Source organism: Mastigoproctus giganteus, chromosome 2, assembly GCF_048544385.1.
Source record: "Mastigoproctus giganteus isolate SK-2022 chromosome 2, ASM4854438v1, whole genome shotgun sequence".
NCBI classification, from domain to species: domain Eukaryota; kingdom Metazoa; phylum Arthropoda; class Arachnida; order Uropygi; family Thelyphonidae; genus Mastigoproctus; species Mastigoproctus giganteus.
This window is the reverse complement of record NC_143576.1, coordinates 55,368,163-55,385,081: the sequence shown is the minus strand read 5'-3', so window position 1 is coordinate 55,385,081 and position 16,919 is coordinate 55,368,163. Positions and strand designations below refer to the sequence as shown.

The 16,919-nt window shown below is 38.0% G+C and overlaps 1 protein-coding gene across 2 annotated transcripts in view; it reads right to left on the bottom strand.

Annotated features, from left to right (window-relative positions):
* Positions 1–16,919, bottom strand: part of LOC150089306 (UPF0235 protein C15orf40 homolog) — a 72,245-nt gene that overhangs the window by 17,874 nt on the left and 37,452 nt on the right. For both annotated transcript variants that reach the window (XM_090368485.1, XM_090368486.1), the window contains exon 4: positions 3,993–4,092. In XM_090368485.1, the coding sequence (XP_090224611.1) occupies positions 3,993–4,092 (100 nt within the window). The remainder of the gene's footprint in view (positions 1–3,992; positions 4,093–16,919) is intronic.

The window sequence follows — 16,919 nt, the reverse complement described above, 5'->3', positions numbered from 1 at the left end:
TTTTACATACCATGTTTCCCATTTCCCTGACAATAGAGTCACCAACTACTAGTTCCTGTGGGACCAGGGCATTCTGCCTCGGGGGTTGCCGCTGTGTTGCGTGATGACCAAGTACAATCTCTGGAGTTGATGTGGGCAGCTGGGAGCTTGACGGGCCCCTCAATTTAGATCCTTTGAGGGCATCCACTCTGTGGATGCCCTCGAAATTTATTATAGGCCATAGAAGATGAGTGGACATAATGAAATATGGAAATATTTCAAGAGAAGTAACAATAAAGTGCAATGCAATCTGTGTAAAAAAATACTAGGATGTAAAGCATCATCAAAGCTTACACAGGGACTTAGTGTGCCTGCTATGAAACGAAATCAGAAAGAAGACTTTGTTCTTTGCACTTCCATATATATTATTTGCAGAAGTGAATTTATTGAGAAAATTGCCAGAACAACCATCCGATGTAATGAAATTCATATATAAATTTTAAGATACTGTAAAACAAGAAATAGTATTGAAAATCAGTAAAATGAAAGCAGAAAATAAAAAAATTAGTCAATACCTAGAAGAATGGACTAATTTTCAAAACTGCCGATACAAAAATTTACGTACACAGCAATGCCCCGCATAGCACTGATAATTGGTACCGAAACTATTCCGTGTTATGTGAAACTGTGCTGATTGAGGTATAATTATAATATTATAATTACAATTATTATAGATTTATAATAAATCTATAAACAATTTGCACTTGATAGCCAATTAAAAGGATTTGAAATTTTAAAAAAAATTGCAAAAATTTTATTAATGAAAAGGTAACATCATGAGAGATGAGAAAAAAAGCTTTGAAAAAACGGTTGTTTGAGGTATTTCAATAATGAAGTCTGGTGAAGCCATCTCTTTTTTTTCTCGGCGTACAAGCCTTTGTAGCATCGAATCCCATCTTGTAAAATTTGCCATGCCTTGATGCTACGTTCAACATTCAGATCTCTATTCATAATCACCTCATAGGCCATTTCAACCCCCCAAAAACTTTGTCCAGTCCTTCTGTTGAAAACTGTTTTGGTGACACTTCAATGATATCCACTTCAGAATTGTTTTCCTCTTCTGCATATGCAGTTTGTGTGTCAATTTCAAGGAGAGTTGCATCATCCAAGCCACCACATGTGAGTCAATGCAGTCACATACATTGACAATGTCCAAAGTTTCGAATCCCAAGTCTTTTCCGACCTTCACAATGTCTTCGGAAATTATCTGAAATCATTTACCAAATGAGGCAAAATGTGCTACCAAACAGAACGCACGTTGTTGGCAGTGATTTCTAGCCAAGATGTAGATATATTTTCGACCGTATTTAAAGGGGCAAAAAATAAATTTCGAAATGAAAAGTTTGAAAAACTATCATTTCGTCTCATCAGGATGGAATTAAGAATACTGAACACTGTTGCACATTGCAGCAGACTGCTTGAAGGGAGCTATTGTCACATGTGCAGAGTAGACAATAGCATTGGCACCATAGCATATATGTATAGTACCTGTCTAGCTATTGAATGAGTTTTAATATGTACAGTAAATTTTCAACTTAAACTTAATTGAAAACTGTGTTATAGTGAAACCTGTGTTGTTTGAAGCCGTGCTAAGCGAGGTACTGGTGTATATATTTGAATGATGGAGATTCTGAAAATTTGGATTTAATGCGAATACAGGGTTCTTGTTCTACCGAAAAGATGATTGAACTTATTGATTCAAAACGAAAAACATTTGGAAGGTTTAATCCATCTCCAGGATTAAACCAAACTGGTGTCCTCCTGAAGAGTTTTTGATAAAACTTCATTCATGCTGTCCAAATGCTCTTCTAAATTTATATAATAAATGTCTACAGTGATCTGTTTTCCAAAATTCCTGGTAATCTGCTATCTTAAGAATTCTGTTGAAACCTGGCAAGTCCTCTAACCTTCCCCAGTCTTACAGACCTATCATTTTGTTATCTAATTTTGGTATGATCCTAGTATGTTTGATCTCATATAGAATCCTGGCTTTGCTTCAGGACACAGACAGCTATTCTCGCAATCAATATGGTTTTCGTTCTGGTGTTGGTGCTGAAGATGCCCTTGTTACTCTTCTGAATTTCATTAATGAATCATCTTCTAAATACGTCTTGGCAATTTTTATTGACTTTGAGGCAGCTTTTGACTCTCTATGGTGAGAGAGCGTCCTCGAACATCTTAGAACTCTGAACTGCTCTGATAACCTATACAATCTTAATAGGAATTATTTTGCAGATAGAACTGTTTAGGTTACATCAAATTTTCAGTTTCTTTGAAAGTCTCATGTGGATGTCCGCAAAGGCCTATTCTTGGACCCTTGTTTTGGAATCTTATTCTCAACCAATTTCCCAAACTATTCTTCAGTTGCATATGTGGATGATTTAGTTCTTTTTTTATGGAAATTCTCGCCACTCATTAGAAGAAAATGCAAATTCTGTTCTTCAACAACTTTTTGACTGGTGAACGCTTAACAAACTCACTATTTCTCACAGTAAAACTTTTGTGATGGTCTTCAAAGGTACCCTTTCGCCAACTCATCCTCCACTCATAAAAATCAATGGTAAATTTCTCCCTTTTGTAAAGACAACAATTCTATCCACATTCTTTTCTTTTGCCCTATTTAGAATGAATTTTGGTCATAGTTACTGTCTGACACTGGTCCTGTGACTCCTGGTCAGGAATCTGTCTTCATTTCCTCTCCTACTTTCTTTCAGTCCTTTCAGAATTTTTCACCCTCTGTCTTTGTTAAAAGACAACAGTTTTTGTCTGAATTATAAACCTATTTTGCATTTATCAACCTATACTTAACATTCTTAAATTCATTCGCAATTCCCAAATTCTTTCAGACTTCAACCAAGCTTCTACCCTAAATTTGTTAAATTATTAATTTTAAGTATCCAACTTACTTGTTGCTATCAGACTGGTAGCACAAATTGTGTTTTTTTTTTTTTTTTTTTTTTGGTAGTTGTTGGCGCATCGGCTTCTGTGGCCATATTGCACCTCCCAAGGTTTTTTTGTAATACTTTGATCCAAGCCCGAGGCGGGAATCGAACCCGCGACCTTTGGGTTGCCGGGCAGGTACTTTACCCACTCGGCTAGCCCGGTCGGCCCACAAATTGTGTAAGCTGTAACATTCATCTCAACTGTTTCCTCAATATTTTTTACAGTGAAATTTGTCATTGCTTATTTGATTCTAATCACAATTTGAGCATTATGAAATCTAATGGACAATAACATAATTTATGCCATTATCTTATAAACTTTATTGTGTGAACACCTGTTCATGTCTTGAACTGATTGGACATTTATTAACTTTAATGGTTAATCCCCCCCCCTCGTTTTTTTGAATATGTAATAATTTCTTTGTATAATTATTTGAATATTTGTACAATTCTGTACATTTTTGTATATTGGTATCTGTATAATTTTGTATATTTTGCAGCTGTATAATTTTGTAAATTTTCTGTATAATTTCTTTTGATGCAAACAGTTTGTATAACTATTTGTATAAGATTGTGTAATTTTTTGTATAAGCCTTTTTCTGAAAACAGTTGAGTGGTTAACTATTTCAGGTTATCTATCTCTAAATGGGTTTCTCATTTTTAAAGAAAATCTAACTCTAAACAAATTTTCTTTCAATCTGAATCCCTAATTTAACTTGAAATGATTTCTTTTGTTTAGTTCTGGTTTTCTACCTACAGCCATATCCTTTATCACCACAGCAAAACATGGCGGAGTTGAACTGATGTTCCAGGTGCTGTGATTCATCAAACACACTATATACAATGCATTATTATACCTGTTTGTAAAAAGTCATATAAAATAAGAATAAAAATAGTAACAAAAAATAGGATTATTTATTAAGTCAGAACCCATGTTATAAGTCAAATCAAATTTTGTTCAATTGGCATATACAGATGCACTTAACTACACTTCTCAAATTAAAGACGAACCTGTTATCATGCTTTGTTTTGCACCAGGTTTGGCATGGATCCTGAGTAAGATCTGGCTCCCTTTCCCAACTGACACTGGTGACTTCAGATGAAGTTTATTCTGAAATAATAGTTTTCTCTTAGATATTTTTAATAGGCAAATATGAAATTATAACTTATTTTTTAGGATACAAACATTTTTAAGGAAAAAGCCAAAGAGACAACAAAAAGCACTCCAAGAGAGAATAATTCAGTGAGCAATAAAACAGAAATGTGGCAAAAGCATTTATCAATGTCAGAAAATAGGCACACCCACAGCCTTGACCAAACTCCCTACCTCCCAACTCAAACCTTTTGCCTAGTGGACCCTACCACCACAAGCCTTTCTCAAATCTTAACAGTCCCCCCCCCATGCAGGGAATGGGCTCGTCTGCAGTGGAGGGGGCCCTCACCTTTACTCCAAACTCAAACTTATATGGTGGGTGACCACCCAGGTGTGAACCAACGTAAGCAGGGGTCGAGGTGTGGTGCCCACACCACATAGAGGAATACTGCCCCTCTATGTTACCAGGCAGTACTAGGTGGTAGATGACTCTCATCAAACGGTGCAATACCACCACTTTGCTTATTGGAGGCTTGAAGTGGTGGAACCCATGTTTAGTCTCAAGAGCTAAGTTCCGGTCAACCCTTCCCTATCTCTTCCATCATGCAGTATGATTGATGACTTTTGAGGTTATGATGAACATCGTGGCGAGATCCAATATTCGTTACATTTTGAGGGTACAGCTCTAAAACGGTGTTCACAGGCCGGCAGCTAGTTAGTACACCGGACCGAACCTATTGGTAACTCTCTGAAAGGCTTCCGGATCAGCTAGTGTATAATCTTGCTACCTCTACTCTGCCAGATAGTGACTGGAGGGAGTCCGAGTAGTGTGTATGCGGGGAGCAATGTCGAGGCCACGTTATGTCAAGGATCTGGGTATATTCTTACCATGTGTACACCATATCCAAAAATTTCATTACTTCATACAGCATGCCCCACCCACTTTCTCTTACTATTGAATACACTATAAATTGTCAAACTAATAGAGAAAGCTTATCTGCGAAAAGATCTAAACCTCCCAAGCACTTCCTAATTCATTTCACAAATATACGTCATCTCAATTCTAATCTTAACGATGTGCATTTTCACTTGCAGTCACTGCCAAACCCCATGTACTTTTTCTGACAGAATTTCAGTTATCGGTTGATTCAACTACTGCTCATCTCAGATGCCTAAATTATTCGGTGTATGATTCCTTTCGCCTCAAAGGTGGTACTTGTGTGTATGTCCGTTCTGATATTCCCTGTCAGAGACTTGGCAATTTGGAATCTACTCTCTTTGATCTTCTCTGGCTTAAAATCTCTCTACCTCATTGTGTCAAATTCATCTATTGTTTCTACCGTTCTCCCAACTTCACTAATCACTTGGAGCTCTTTGACTTCCTCTCTTTGCAACTTGACTTTCTCCAGTCTAACTTTCCTAACAGTGAGGTAATTTTCCTTGGTGATTTTAATGTTCACAACTCCAGCTGGCTTCCGTTTTCTAGTCACACTGACCCAGCAGGTCGAGATGCTGAGGCTTTTGCAATTACTAATGACCTAGCACAGATTGTTCATTTACCTACAAGAATACCGGACAATCCTAATCATACAGCCAATACACTTGATCTTTTTCTCACAAACAACCCTTCTAAGTACACGGTCGAAGTGAGAGGTCCCTTAGGCACTTCAGATAACGACTTGGTAATTGTCTCTTCTCCAATGGAGCCTTTATCTGATGGCTATTCTAAACCTCGTGTTGTTTGGTATTACAAGAATGCAAAATGGGATGACCTCCGAGATTTATTTTCTTCTTTTCCTTGGTCGGATTACTGTTTCAAAACTTCTGATGTCAACGTTTGCTCAGATCATGTCCGTGAAATCATACTTTCAGGAATGGAATCCTTTATCCCACACTCCACTTTAAAATCTCATTCTTTATCTAAACCATGGTTTTTCAATAATTGTGCTAAGGCTGTTCAAGAGAAGAATGTTGCATAGTGTAATTGGCTTGTTTCTAATTCTTCAGTTTCATTTTCTGCCGACACCAAAGCTCACAACAATTGTAAAGCAGTTATTAATCAGTCCAAACTAGAGTTTGAACAGGCTAAGAGTAGAAAACTTGCTTCTTGCCCTAATGGTAGCCGAGCATTCTGGTCTCTTGCCAAAGCTATTTGCCACAACTTTTGCCCATCTCTGCTCCCATCTCTGTCCAAACCAGATGGTTCTGTTGTCACTTCAGCCAAGGATAAAGCTGACCTGCTAGCATCCCATTTTTCTTCCAAATCATGTATTAATGATCTTGATAAAACACCTCCCACCATTCCCAAAACGCTCCATTCAATGCCTCCTGTGGTCTTCCGTCAAAAGGATGTCAGAAGGATTTTGACGAATCTTGATGCTAAGAAAGCTCCAGGTCCTGATGGTATTTCTCCACTTGTTCTCAAATCCTGTGCTCCTGAACTTACTCTTATTCTATGCCACTTTTTCTCACTTTCTTATTCCAAAGGTGTTTTTCCTTCTGCTTGGAAATTTGCTCATATCCAGCCAGTTCCAAAAAAGGGTGACAAATCCCTCCCATCCAATTATCGTCCCATTGCAATTACTTCTACTCTTTCTAAAGTAATGGAGAAATCAATTAACCGGCAACTCTTAAACTACCTATGTTCTGGCTTATGTTACCCATTTATGGACTAATTCAATGGAAAGGTTCGGTGAAACACAAGTAGTTGCTCTTCACATCTCAAAGGCTTTCAATTGTGTTTGGCATAAAGGTCTTCTAAACAAGCTTCCATCTTATGGTTTGCCAACAGTTTTTAGTAATTGGTTATCCAGTTTTCTCTCTGATCGCTTACTGAAGGTGATGGTAGATGGCTCTCTGTCTTCTAACTTCTCTACTAATGCCAGTGTCCCCCAAGGTGTAGTTCTTTCCCCCACTCTTTTCCTCTTGTATATTAATGACCTTCTTCCATCGACTGGAAATCTTATCCATAGTTTTTCCAATGATAGTACATTGCATTCCACTTTCCATTTTGAAAAACTTTGCCCTGTTCAATCAGCTTCAACTTCTCGAAAATCTGCTACCAATTCCTTAAATGCCGATCTTCAGGTAATTCTCCAGTGGGGCAAAGACAACTTAGTTGATTTCAACCCTTCTAAAACTTAGTCTTGTCTTATATCTCGCAAAAAGGATTCTTCTGCTCCTATGCTTATCTTTAGTGACACTCAGATTTCTAGGCAAAATGATATATCTCTTTTGGGGATTACCCTGACTTCTAATCTCTCTTGGCACAAGTACATTACAAATATTGCTTCCACTGCATCTAAAAAACTTGGTTTTCTCTTTCTCTATCGGCATTACTTTTCTTCCAAACAGCTGCTCACTCTGTATAAATCGCAAATCCGCCCTGCCATGGAATATTGTTCCCACATCCTGAGAGAGGTTTTGGTGGTGGCCCCAAAACCTCTCTCAGGCTTCTTGATTCTGTTCAGAAGAGGGCAGTTAGGTTAATTAATGATTCATCTCTAACAGAGTCTCTCCACTCGCTGTCTCATAGATGTACTGTTTCTGCTGCATGCCTCTTCTACAGATACTTCCATGGGTACTGTTCTTCTGAATTGGCTTCTATAATTCCCGCTCTCTCTTTCAAAACAGTCCGAACACGTGCCGTCACTAGCCAACATCCATTTACTGCCAACTTCAAAATCACAGAAGCAACTTTTCATCTTCCTCGTTTATTCATTCAACTGCCGTTTCTGGAACAACCTTCCTTCATACGTATTTCCTGAAAATTACAGTCTACAGACGTTCAAGTCCGATGTCAACAAATACCTTTTTTCGTCTTCTCAACCATCTCCAACCCAAGCACTGTACAAAGTACTATAGGTTCTAATGCCTCTGGTTTTCGGGTTTACATAAAAAAAAAAAAAAAAAAAAAAAAAATCACTATCATCCCTATGCTCCTCTTTCAACAAAAAACTTCAAGATTATTGTGTTTTTTTTTTTTTTTTAATTTGGGGCTCAGACTCAGGCAATATCTAGGGTTTGCCCCTGCCAGAATCATTTCACTCCCTACTGACCGGCCCACCTCCACATGGTGCCTGATCGAAACTAGAGGACTGCGATGTTCCATGAGGCCCTACACCAAGCAGCTAGAGGAACAACAGACCAACGTAACCCTCGATAACAGGTTCGGCCAGTAAGGCTCCTAGAGTTGATGGAATATACCCTATAATCTTAAGGGAGGCGGCAAGTGAGTGCATTGAACCATTAAGGTTAATTATGTTTCTTAGTTTGTTATTTAGGAGCTTTAGCAACTAAGGCCATATTGCTCCGGGGATATGCAGTGGTAATTCCCCGAACTTTCCGCATTTTCCATATTTGGTGGTCACGGGCTCGAATGCCGGTCTAATCAAGAAGCGGGTACTATGCACTGCTGCTCCTGCTCACCTGGCTACAGAGGCACCGAGGCTAATTATGCAAGCATCACTAGACTCTGGGGAGATTCCCTTGGATTGGAAAAGTGCCAATGTATCTCCCATACATAAGGGTGGCTCTAAGAGTGAAGTGGGAAATTATCGACCAGTCAGTCTGACTTCAGTGGTGGGGAAAATCATGGAGGCAATGATCAAGGGTCGATTTCAGGATCATTTGGATAGAATTGATATTCTCAAGGATACTCAGCATGGTTTTGTAAAGGGAAAATCATGTTTAACAAATCTGGTTCGCTATTTTGAAAGGGTCACTCATGAGCTGGATTTAGGGAATAATTATGACATTGTTTATTTAGATTTCAGCAAAGCTTTTGACTCTGTCCCACATGAAAGATTGCTTTATAAGCTGGAACAGGTTGGAATCACTGGGAAAATTCTTAGATGGAGATCAGGATGGCTTCAGGGCAGGAGGTAGAGGTAGATGATGGGATGGAGGGCGTGATGTTTAAATTTGCAGATGATGTTAAAATTGGTAGAGTATTAATGATCACTGTCAAGCTGAGCTTCTTCAGAGAGACCTAGCTAGACCTAGGAATGGTCAGAAAAATGGCAGCTTTGCTTTAATGCAACAAAGTGTAAGGTATTACACCTGGGAAACAGTAATCCCAAAATAACTTATTCGCTTGATGGAGTTCAACTAAACCCTGTACTAGAGGAAAGGAACTTGAGTGTTACGATACGGTCAGACATGAAATTCTCTGAGTGTTGTAAACAGGTTGCAAGGAAGGCCCATGGTGTCCTATCGATGATCTATCAAACTTTTGCAAGTAGAGATAGGGACGTGATAATCCCATTATATGAGGCTTTTGTTAGGCCACACTTGGAATACTGTGTTCAAGTATGGAGACGGCACATAAAGAAAGACATTGAGCTTCTTGAAAGGGTGCAAAGACGGGTAACTCGCCTAGTGAGATCAGCAAAAGGGCGTCCTTATGAAGAAAGATTTCGAATATGTAGGTTTCAGAGTTTGGAAACTAGACACCTTAGAAGAAATTTGATTGAGGTGTTTACGGTTCTGAGAGGCAGCAGTAAAATTAATAAAGACGAAATTTTCAAGATTATAAATGATGCTAGAACTGGGGGACATAAAATCAAGTTACGGGGGAGATGTTTAGATTGGACTGCATGAAATTTCATTTTAGCCAGAGAGTTATAAATTACTGGAATAAGTTGCCTACATGGGTGGTAGAGGCTGACAGTTTGGGGAAATTCAAAGGTCATCTGGATAGTACCTTTGGGTGAGGGAAATGCATAGGATGATACGTTTAATTTGCTTTTCTTTTATTAATTATTAGTTTTGTTGTTTTTTTTATCATTGTTTTATTCGTTTTTTTTTTTTCTTTGGCTGGTGCAGCATCAGCCATAGGCTTTCTTGCACCATGTGGCCATTACTAATACTAATAATTTGCTGCTATCAATATTAATATCTTAGCATTTCATGATCACTCCCTGCTACTTATCAGAATCACTTATATAGTATGAATCAGAGTTGTAATACTCAATATGTTCTACGTTGATAAAAATATTAGTAAAATAATAAGAGGAGTTTACCACAATATAGTACATAGAACACTTTCGTATGATACCCTCCAGAAATTAAAAAGGAAAAAACGAAAAAAAATCGACAACTTACCGGTACATTAGAGTAAAATATAAATAATTAAATAATCAATTTAACACAATTAAAATCAATTAAAAATCAAATTAACGCAATTAAAAGAATCTAACAAAAATATTCAAAACGATTTTCCTTCCTGACGGTGACAACGCTTTTCGACCATCTGTCGTGATCACAGGAATGAAAATTACCGAATCGGGTTAAACCTGAAACTTAAATAGTGATTATTTGCCTTCGCGCATGCAGGTACAGCATCGGAGATCAAATATGGCCGCCGAACATTAACAGAATTCTCGTGTAATTTAATTTCAACGGTTTCTGCAATTAACAGTCGCGTATAATTACATTGAACATTAAGTATTTTGGCCTCGTTAAATAAAAATATATTAATGATCTGGTATACAACATTTTTTGCGGTGACTGCGACTCGTATTACCAAGGTTCAACGTGATTTTCTCTTAATATTCGTGTAAATCAACATGAAGCCTCCATTCGTGCTTCTCGTTCAGCAGCGTCAGAATTAGCCTTTCATGCCATTAACGAAAAACATACTTTTTTATTTAACGAGGCCAAAATACTTAATGTTCAACGTAATTATACGGGACTATTAATTGCAGAAACCGTTGAAATTAAATTACACGAGAATTCTGTTAATGTTCGGCAGCCATATTTGATCTCCGATGCTTGGACCTTTACGAGCATGCGCGAAGGCAAATAATCACTATTTAAGTTTCAGGTTTAACCCGATTCGGTAATTTTCATTCCTGTGATCACGACATACGGTCAAAAAGCGTTGTCAGCGTCAGCAAGGAAAATCGTTTGAATATTTTCGTTAGATTCTTTTAATTGCGTTAATTTGATTTTTAATTGATTTGAATTGTGTTAAATTGATTATTTAATTATTTATATTTTACTCTAATGTACCGGTAAGTTGTCGATTTTTTTCGTTTTTTCCGTTTTAATTTCTGGAGGGTATCATATGGAAGTGTTCTAGGTACTATATTGAGGTAAACTCCTCTTATTATTTTACTAATATTTTTATCAACGTAGAACATATTGAGTATTACAACTCTGATTCATACTATATAAGTGATTCTGATAAGTAGCAGGGTTTGATCATGAAATGCTAAGATATTAGTATTGATAGCAGCAAATGATTAGTATTAGTAATGGCCACATGGTGCAAGAAAGCCTATGGCTGATGCTGCACCAGCCAAATAAAAAAAAAAAAAAACGAATAAAACAATGATAAAAAAAAACAACAAAACTAATAATTAATAAAAGAAAAGCAAATTAAACGTATCATCCTATGCGTTTCCCTCACCCAAAGATACTATCCAGATGACCTTTGAATTTCCCCAAATTGTCAGCTTCTACCACCCATGTAGGCAACTTATTTCAGTAATTTATAACTCACTGGCTAAAATAAAATTTCATGCAGTCCAATCTAAACATCTCCCCCATAACTTGAATTTATGTCCCCTAGTTCTAGCATCCTTTATAATCTTGAAAATTTCGTCTTTATTAATTTTACTGCTGCCTCTCAGAGCCATAAACACCTCAATCAAATTCCTTCTAAGGTGTCTAGTTTCCAAACACTGAAACCTACATATTCGAAATCTTTCTTCATAAGGATGCCCTTTTGCGATCTCACCAGGCGATTTACCCATCTTTGCACCCTTTCAAGAAGCTCAATGTCTTTCTTTATGTGCCGTCTCCATACTTGAACACAGTATTCCAAGTGTGGCCTAACAAAAGCCTCATATAATGGGATTATCATGTCCCTATCTCTACTTGCAAAAGTTCGACAGATCATCGATAGGACGCCATGGGCCTTCCTTGCAACCTGTTTACAATACTCAGAGAATTTCATGTCTGACCGTATCGTAACACTCAAGTTCCTTTCCTCAAGTACAGGGTTTAGTTGAACTCCACCAAGTGAATAAGTTATTTTGGGATTACTGTTTCCCAGGTGTAATACCTTACACTTTGTTGCATTAAAGCATAGCTGCCATTTTTCTGACCATTCCTAGGTCTAGCTAGGTCTCTCTGAAGAAGCTCAGCTTGACAGTGATCATTAATACTCTACCAATTTTAACATCATCTGCAAATTTAAACATCACGCCCTCCATCCCATCATCTACCTCTACCTCCTGCCCTGAAGCCATCCTGATATCCATCTAAGGATTTTTCCAGTGATTCCTTTCTGTTCCAGCTTATAAAGCAATTTCTCATGTGGGACTGAGTCAAAAGCTTTGCTGATAGCTAAATAAACAATGTCATAATTATTCCCTAAATCCAGCTCATGAGTGACCCTTCCAAAATAGCAAACCAGATTTGTTAAACATGATTTTCCCTTTACAAAACCATGCTGAGTATCCTTGAGAATATCAATTCTACCCTGAAATCGACCCTTGATCATTGCCTCTACGATTTTCCCTACCACTGAAGTCAGACTGACCGGTTGATAATTTCCCACTTCACTCTTAGAGCCACCCTTATGTATGGGAGATACATTGGCACTTTTTCAATCCAAGGGAATCTCCCCAGAGTCTAGTGATGCTTGCATAATTAGCCTCGGCGCCTCTGTAGCCAGGTGGCCAGGAGCAGTAGTGTGTAGTACCCGCTTCTTGATTAGACCGGCATTCGAGCCCGTGACCACCAAATACGGAAAATGCGGAAAGTTCAGAGAATTACGACTGCATATCCCCACAGCAATATGGCCTTAGTTGCTAAAGCTCATAAATAACAAACAAACAAACATAATTAGCCTCCTTGGTTCAATGCATTAGCATTAGCATTAGTAGAGGCATTTGATGCAAGAAAGCAGGCTTATGCAGCATCAGCCAAAAAAAAAAAAATAAATAAATAAATAAATATATAAATAAAAAAAAAATAACCACTTCTACTTCACCCCTCTGTTCGTTCGAAATACCTGTCCAGCTGAGCCTTAAACTTATTTAGGTTATCAACTTCCACGACAAGGGATGGAAGTCTATTCCACCAACCAACCACCCGCTGGCTAAAGGCAAATTTCCTCACGTCTATCCTACATCTGTCCTTTCACAATTTGAATTTATGACCTCTCAGGTATTTATTCTGAGCAAGAGGAAGAATCCCATCAGCATTGAGCATGCTCAAACTATTCAAGGCTTTATACACCTCTATCAGATCACCTCGCCGGTGCCTAGTCTCCAGACACTGTAATTTGCAAAACTTAAGCCTTTCTTCGTAAGAACATCCCTTTTTTCCATTCACTAATCTTGTTGCCCTTCTCTGTACTCGTTCCAGCATCTCTACATCCTTCTTGAAATGAGGCCTCCAGACCTGTATACGGTACTCTAGGTGTGGTCTGACCATTGCCTTATACAAGGGAATAATCACCTCCTTATCCCTGCTAGAAAAATTCCTATATATCATCGACAATACACCATGAGCTACTCTTGCAGCCCATCTTCACTGTCAGAAAACTTCATATCTGCCTGCACAACCACCCCCAGGTCCCTTTCATTCTCTACCACTGTCAGTGTAGTACCACAGAGTTGATACGTTGCTCTGGGGTTGCTGTTTCCCATGTGTAGTACTTTACATTTGTCAATGTTAAACTTCATTTGCCACCTCTCAGCCCATCTGCTCAACCTTTCCAGATCCTGTTGCAGCAGCATAGTGTCCGTAGTGTCCTTGACAACCCTGCCAACCTTTGTATCATCTGCAAACTTGGACATTAAGCTTGATATACCATCATCAATATGGTATGCACTCACTTGCCACCTCCCCTAAGATTATAGGGTATATTCCATCAACTCTAGGAGCCTTACTGACCGAACCTGTTATCGAGGGTTACGTTGGTCTGTTGTTCCTCTGGCTGCTTGGTATAGGGGCCGTGGAACATCGCAGTCCTCTAGTTTCGATCAGGCACCATGTGGAGGTGGGCCAGTCAGTAGGGGCAGGGGCAAACCCTGGATATTGCCTGAGCCTGAGCCCCTAATTAAAAAGAACACAATAATCTTGAAATTTTTTGTTGAAAGAGGAGCATTGGGATGATAGTTTTTTTTTTTTTTTTTTTTTTTTATGTAAACCCGAAAACCAGAGGCATTAGAACCTATAGTACTTAGTACCGTGCTTGGGTTGGAGATTGAGGTGATGAAAGAAGATATTTGTTGATATTGGACTTGAACGTCTGTAGACTGTAATTTTCAGGAAATACGTATGAAGGAAGGTTGTTCCAGAAAAAGGCAGTTGAATGAATAAACGAGGAAGATGAAAAGTTGGTCCTGTGAGTTTGAAGTCGGCAGTAAATGGATGTTGGCTAGTGATGGCACGTGTTCAGACTGTTTTGAAAGAGAGAGAGCGCGAATTATAGAAGCCAATTCAGAAGAACAGTGCCCATGGAAGTATCTATAGAAGAGGCATGCAGCAGAAACAGTACATCTATGAGACAGCGAGTGGAGAGACTCTGTTAGAGATAAATCATTAATTAACCTAACTGCCCTCTTCTGAACAGAATCAAGAAACCTGAGAGAGCTTTTGGGGGCATCACCAAAACCTCTCTCAGGATGTGGGAACAATATTCCATGGCAGGGCGGATTTGCGATTTATACAGAGTGAGCAGCTGTTTGGAAGAAAAGTAACGCCAAGAGCGAAAGAGAAAACCAAGTTTTTTAGATACAGCGGAAGCAATATTTGTAATGTGCTTGTGCCAAGAGAGATTAGAAGTCAGGTAATCCCCAAAAGAGATATATAATTTTGCCTAGAAATCGGAGTGTCACTAAAGATAAGCATAGGAGCAGAAGAATCCTTTTTGCAAGATATAAGACAAGACTGAGTTTTAGAAGGGTTGAAATCAACTAAGTTGTCTTTGCCCCACTGGAGAATTACCTGAAGATCGGCATTTAAGGAATTGGTAGCAGATTTTCGAGAAGTTGAAGCTGATTGAACAGGGCAAGGTTTTTCAAAATGGAAAGTGGAATGCAATATGCTATCTTCAGCAAAACTATGGATAGGATTTCCAGTCGATGGAAGAAGGTCATTAATATACAAGAGGAAAAGAGTGGGGGAAAGAACTGCACCTTGGGGGACACCGGCATTAGTAGAGAAGTTAGAAGACATCGATGATCTATCGAACTTTTGCAAGTAGAGATAGGTACGTGATAATCCCATTATATAAGGCTTTTGTTAGACCACAATTGGAATACTGTGTTCAAGTATGGAGATCGCACCTAAAGAAAGATGTCAAGCTTCTTGAAAGGGTGCAAAGATGGGTAACCTGCCTGGTGAGATCGGCAAAAGGGCGTCCTTACGAAGAAAGACTTCGAATATGTGAGTTGCAGAGTTTGGAAACTAGACATCTTAGAGGAGATTTGATTGAGGTGTTTAAGGCTCTAAGAGGCATCAGTAAAATGAATGAGGATGAAATTTTCAAGATTATAAATGATGCCAGAACTAAGGGACATAAATTCAAGTTGCAGGGGGAGATGTTTAGATTGGACTGCAGGAAGTTTTATTTTAGCCAGCAAGTTATAAATTACTGGAATAAGTTGCCTACATGGGTGGTAGAGGCTGACAGTTTGGAGAAATTCAAAGGCCATCTGGATAGTACCTTCGGGTGAGGGTAACGCATAGGATGATAGGTTTAATTTCCTTTTCTGTTATTAATAATTAGTTTGTTTTTTTTACCATTGTTTTATTCGGGTTTTTTTTTTTGGCTGGTGCAGCATAAGCCATAGGCTTTCTTGCACCAGGCAACCATTACTAATACTAAATGATCAACTGATGGATATCAACACACTAATTGGACCGTGGACTATTTGCATTATGGCTGGGATTTTGCTTAACATCAATTGCACTGTCTAGAGCAGTGGTTCCTAATATTTTGTCACTCAAGTCACACTTTAAGTTAAAAGATGAATATTAACAGCACACCGAAATAGTAATTGCCATTGAACTCAATGGAATTTCTCCTAATCTCGGCACACTGGTTGGGAATCGCTGACCTAGAGAGTGCTGTAAAAGCTATATACTTGGTTCATAGTTTCACATGTACTTGGCTTGTGTTGATGTAATTTTATTCATATTTTCTATTTGTAAAAGAATAAGAGAAGTTTACCTCAATATGATACGTAGAACACTTCCGTATGATACTCTCCAGAAATTAAAACAAAAAATTTTTTAAAAAAATCAAAAATCTTACATTATAGTAAGAAATAATTAACAATAATTAAAAATCAAGTGAACACAATTAAAAATCAATTTTAACGCAATTAATTTTCCTTCGATTTTCCTTCCTTAGGAGGAAGGAAAATCGAAGGAAAATTCCTCTGGTTCATACTATTAAATTCATATTTTCTATAAGAAAAGGCAAAATATTTTGAAGATTACTTCAAAAATTTAATTCTTTAGTTTGTGAAAAACAAAACACTATGTCCAGTGATAAAATTTTGTGTAAAAAGTATTTTTCTATAAAATTTTACTCTAAGTGATTCCTATAATGGATCCACAGACTGAGATATCACGACTGAAAAGGAACAGTACATTGAAGCTGGTGACAATGAATTAGCTCTTTATAATATGTCATCTGATAATGAAATAGAATTCTATTCAAGTGATGCAGATTTTAAATCTTGTTCAAATGCATCTATTGATGTTAGAATGCTACAAACAACATACCGGTGTTATTTGGAGTGATGAGTCATCCCTGATGAAATTCCATTTTCATTTACTTCCATATACCCTTCCATTTACTAAAAAGCAGTGCC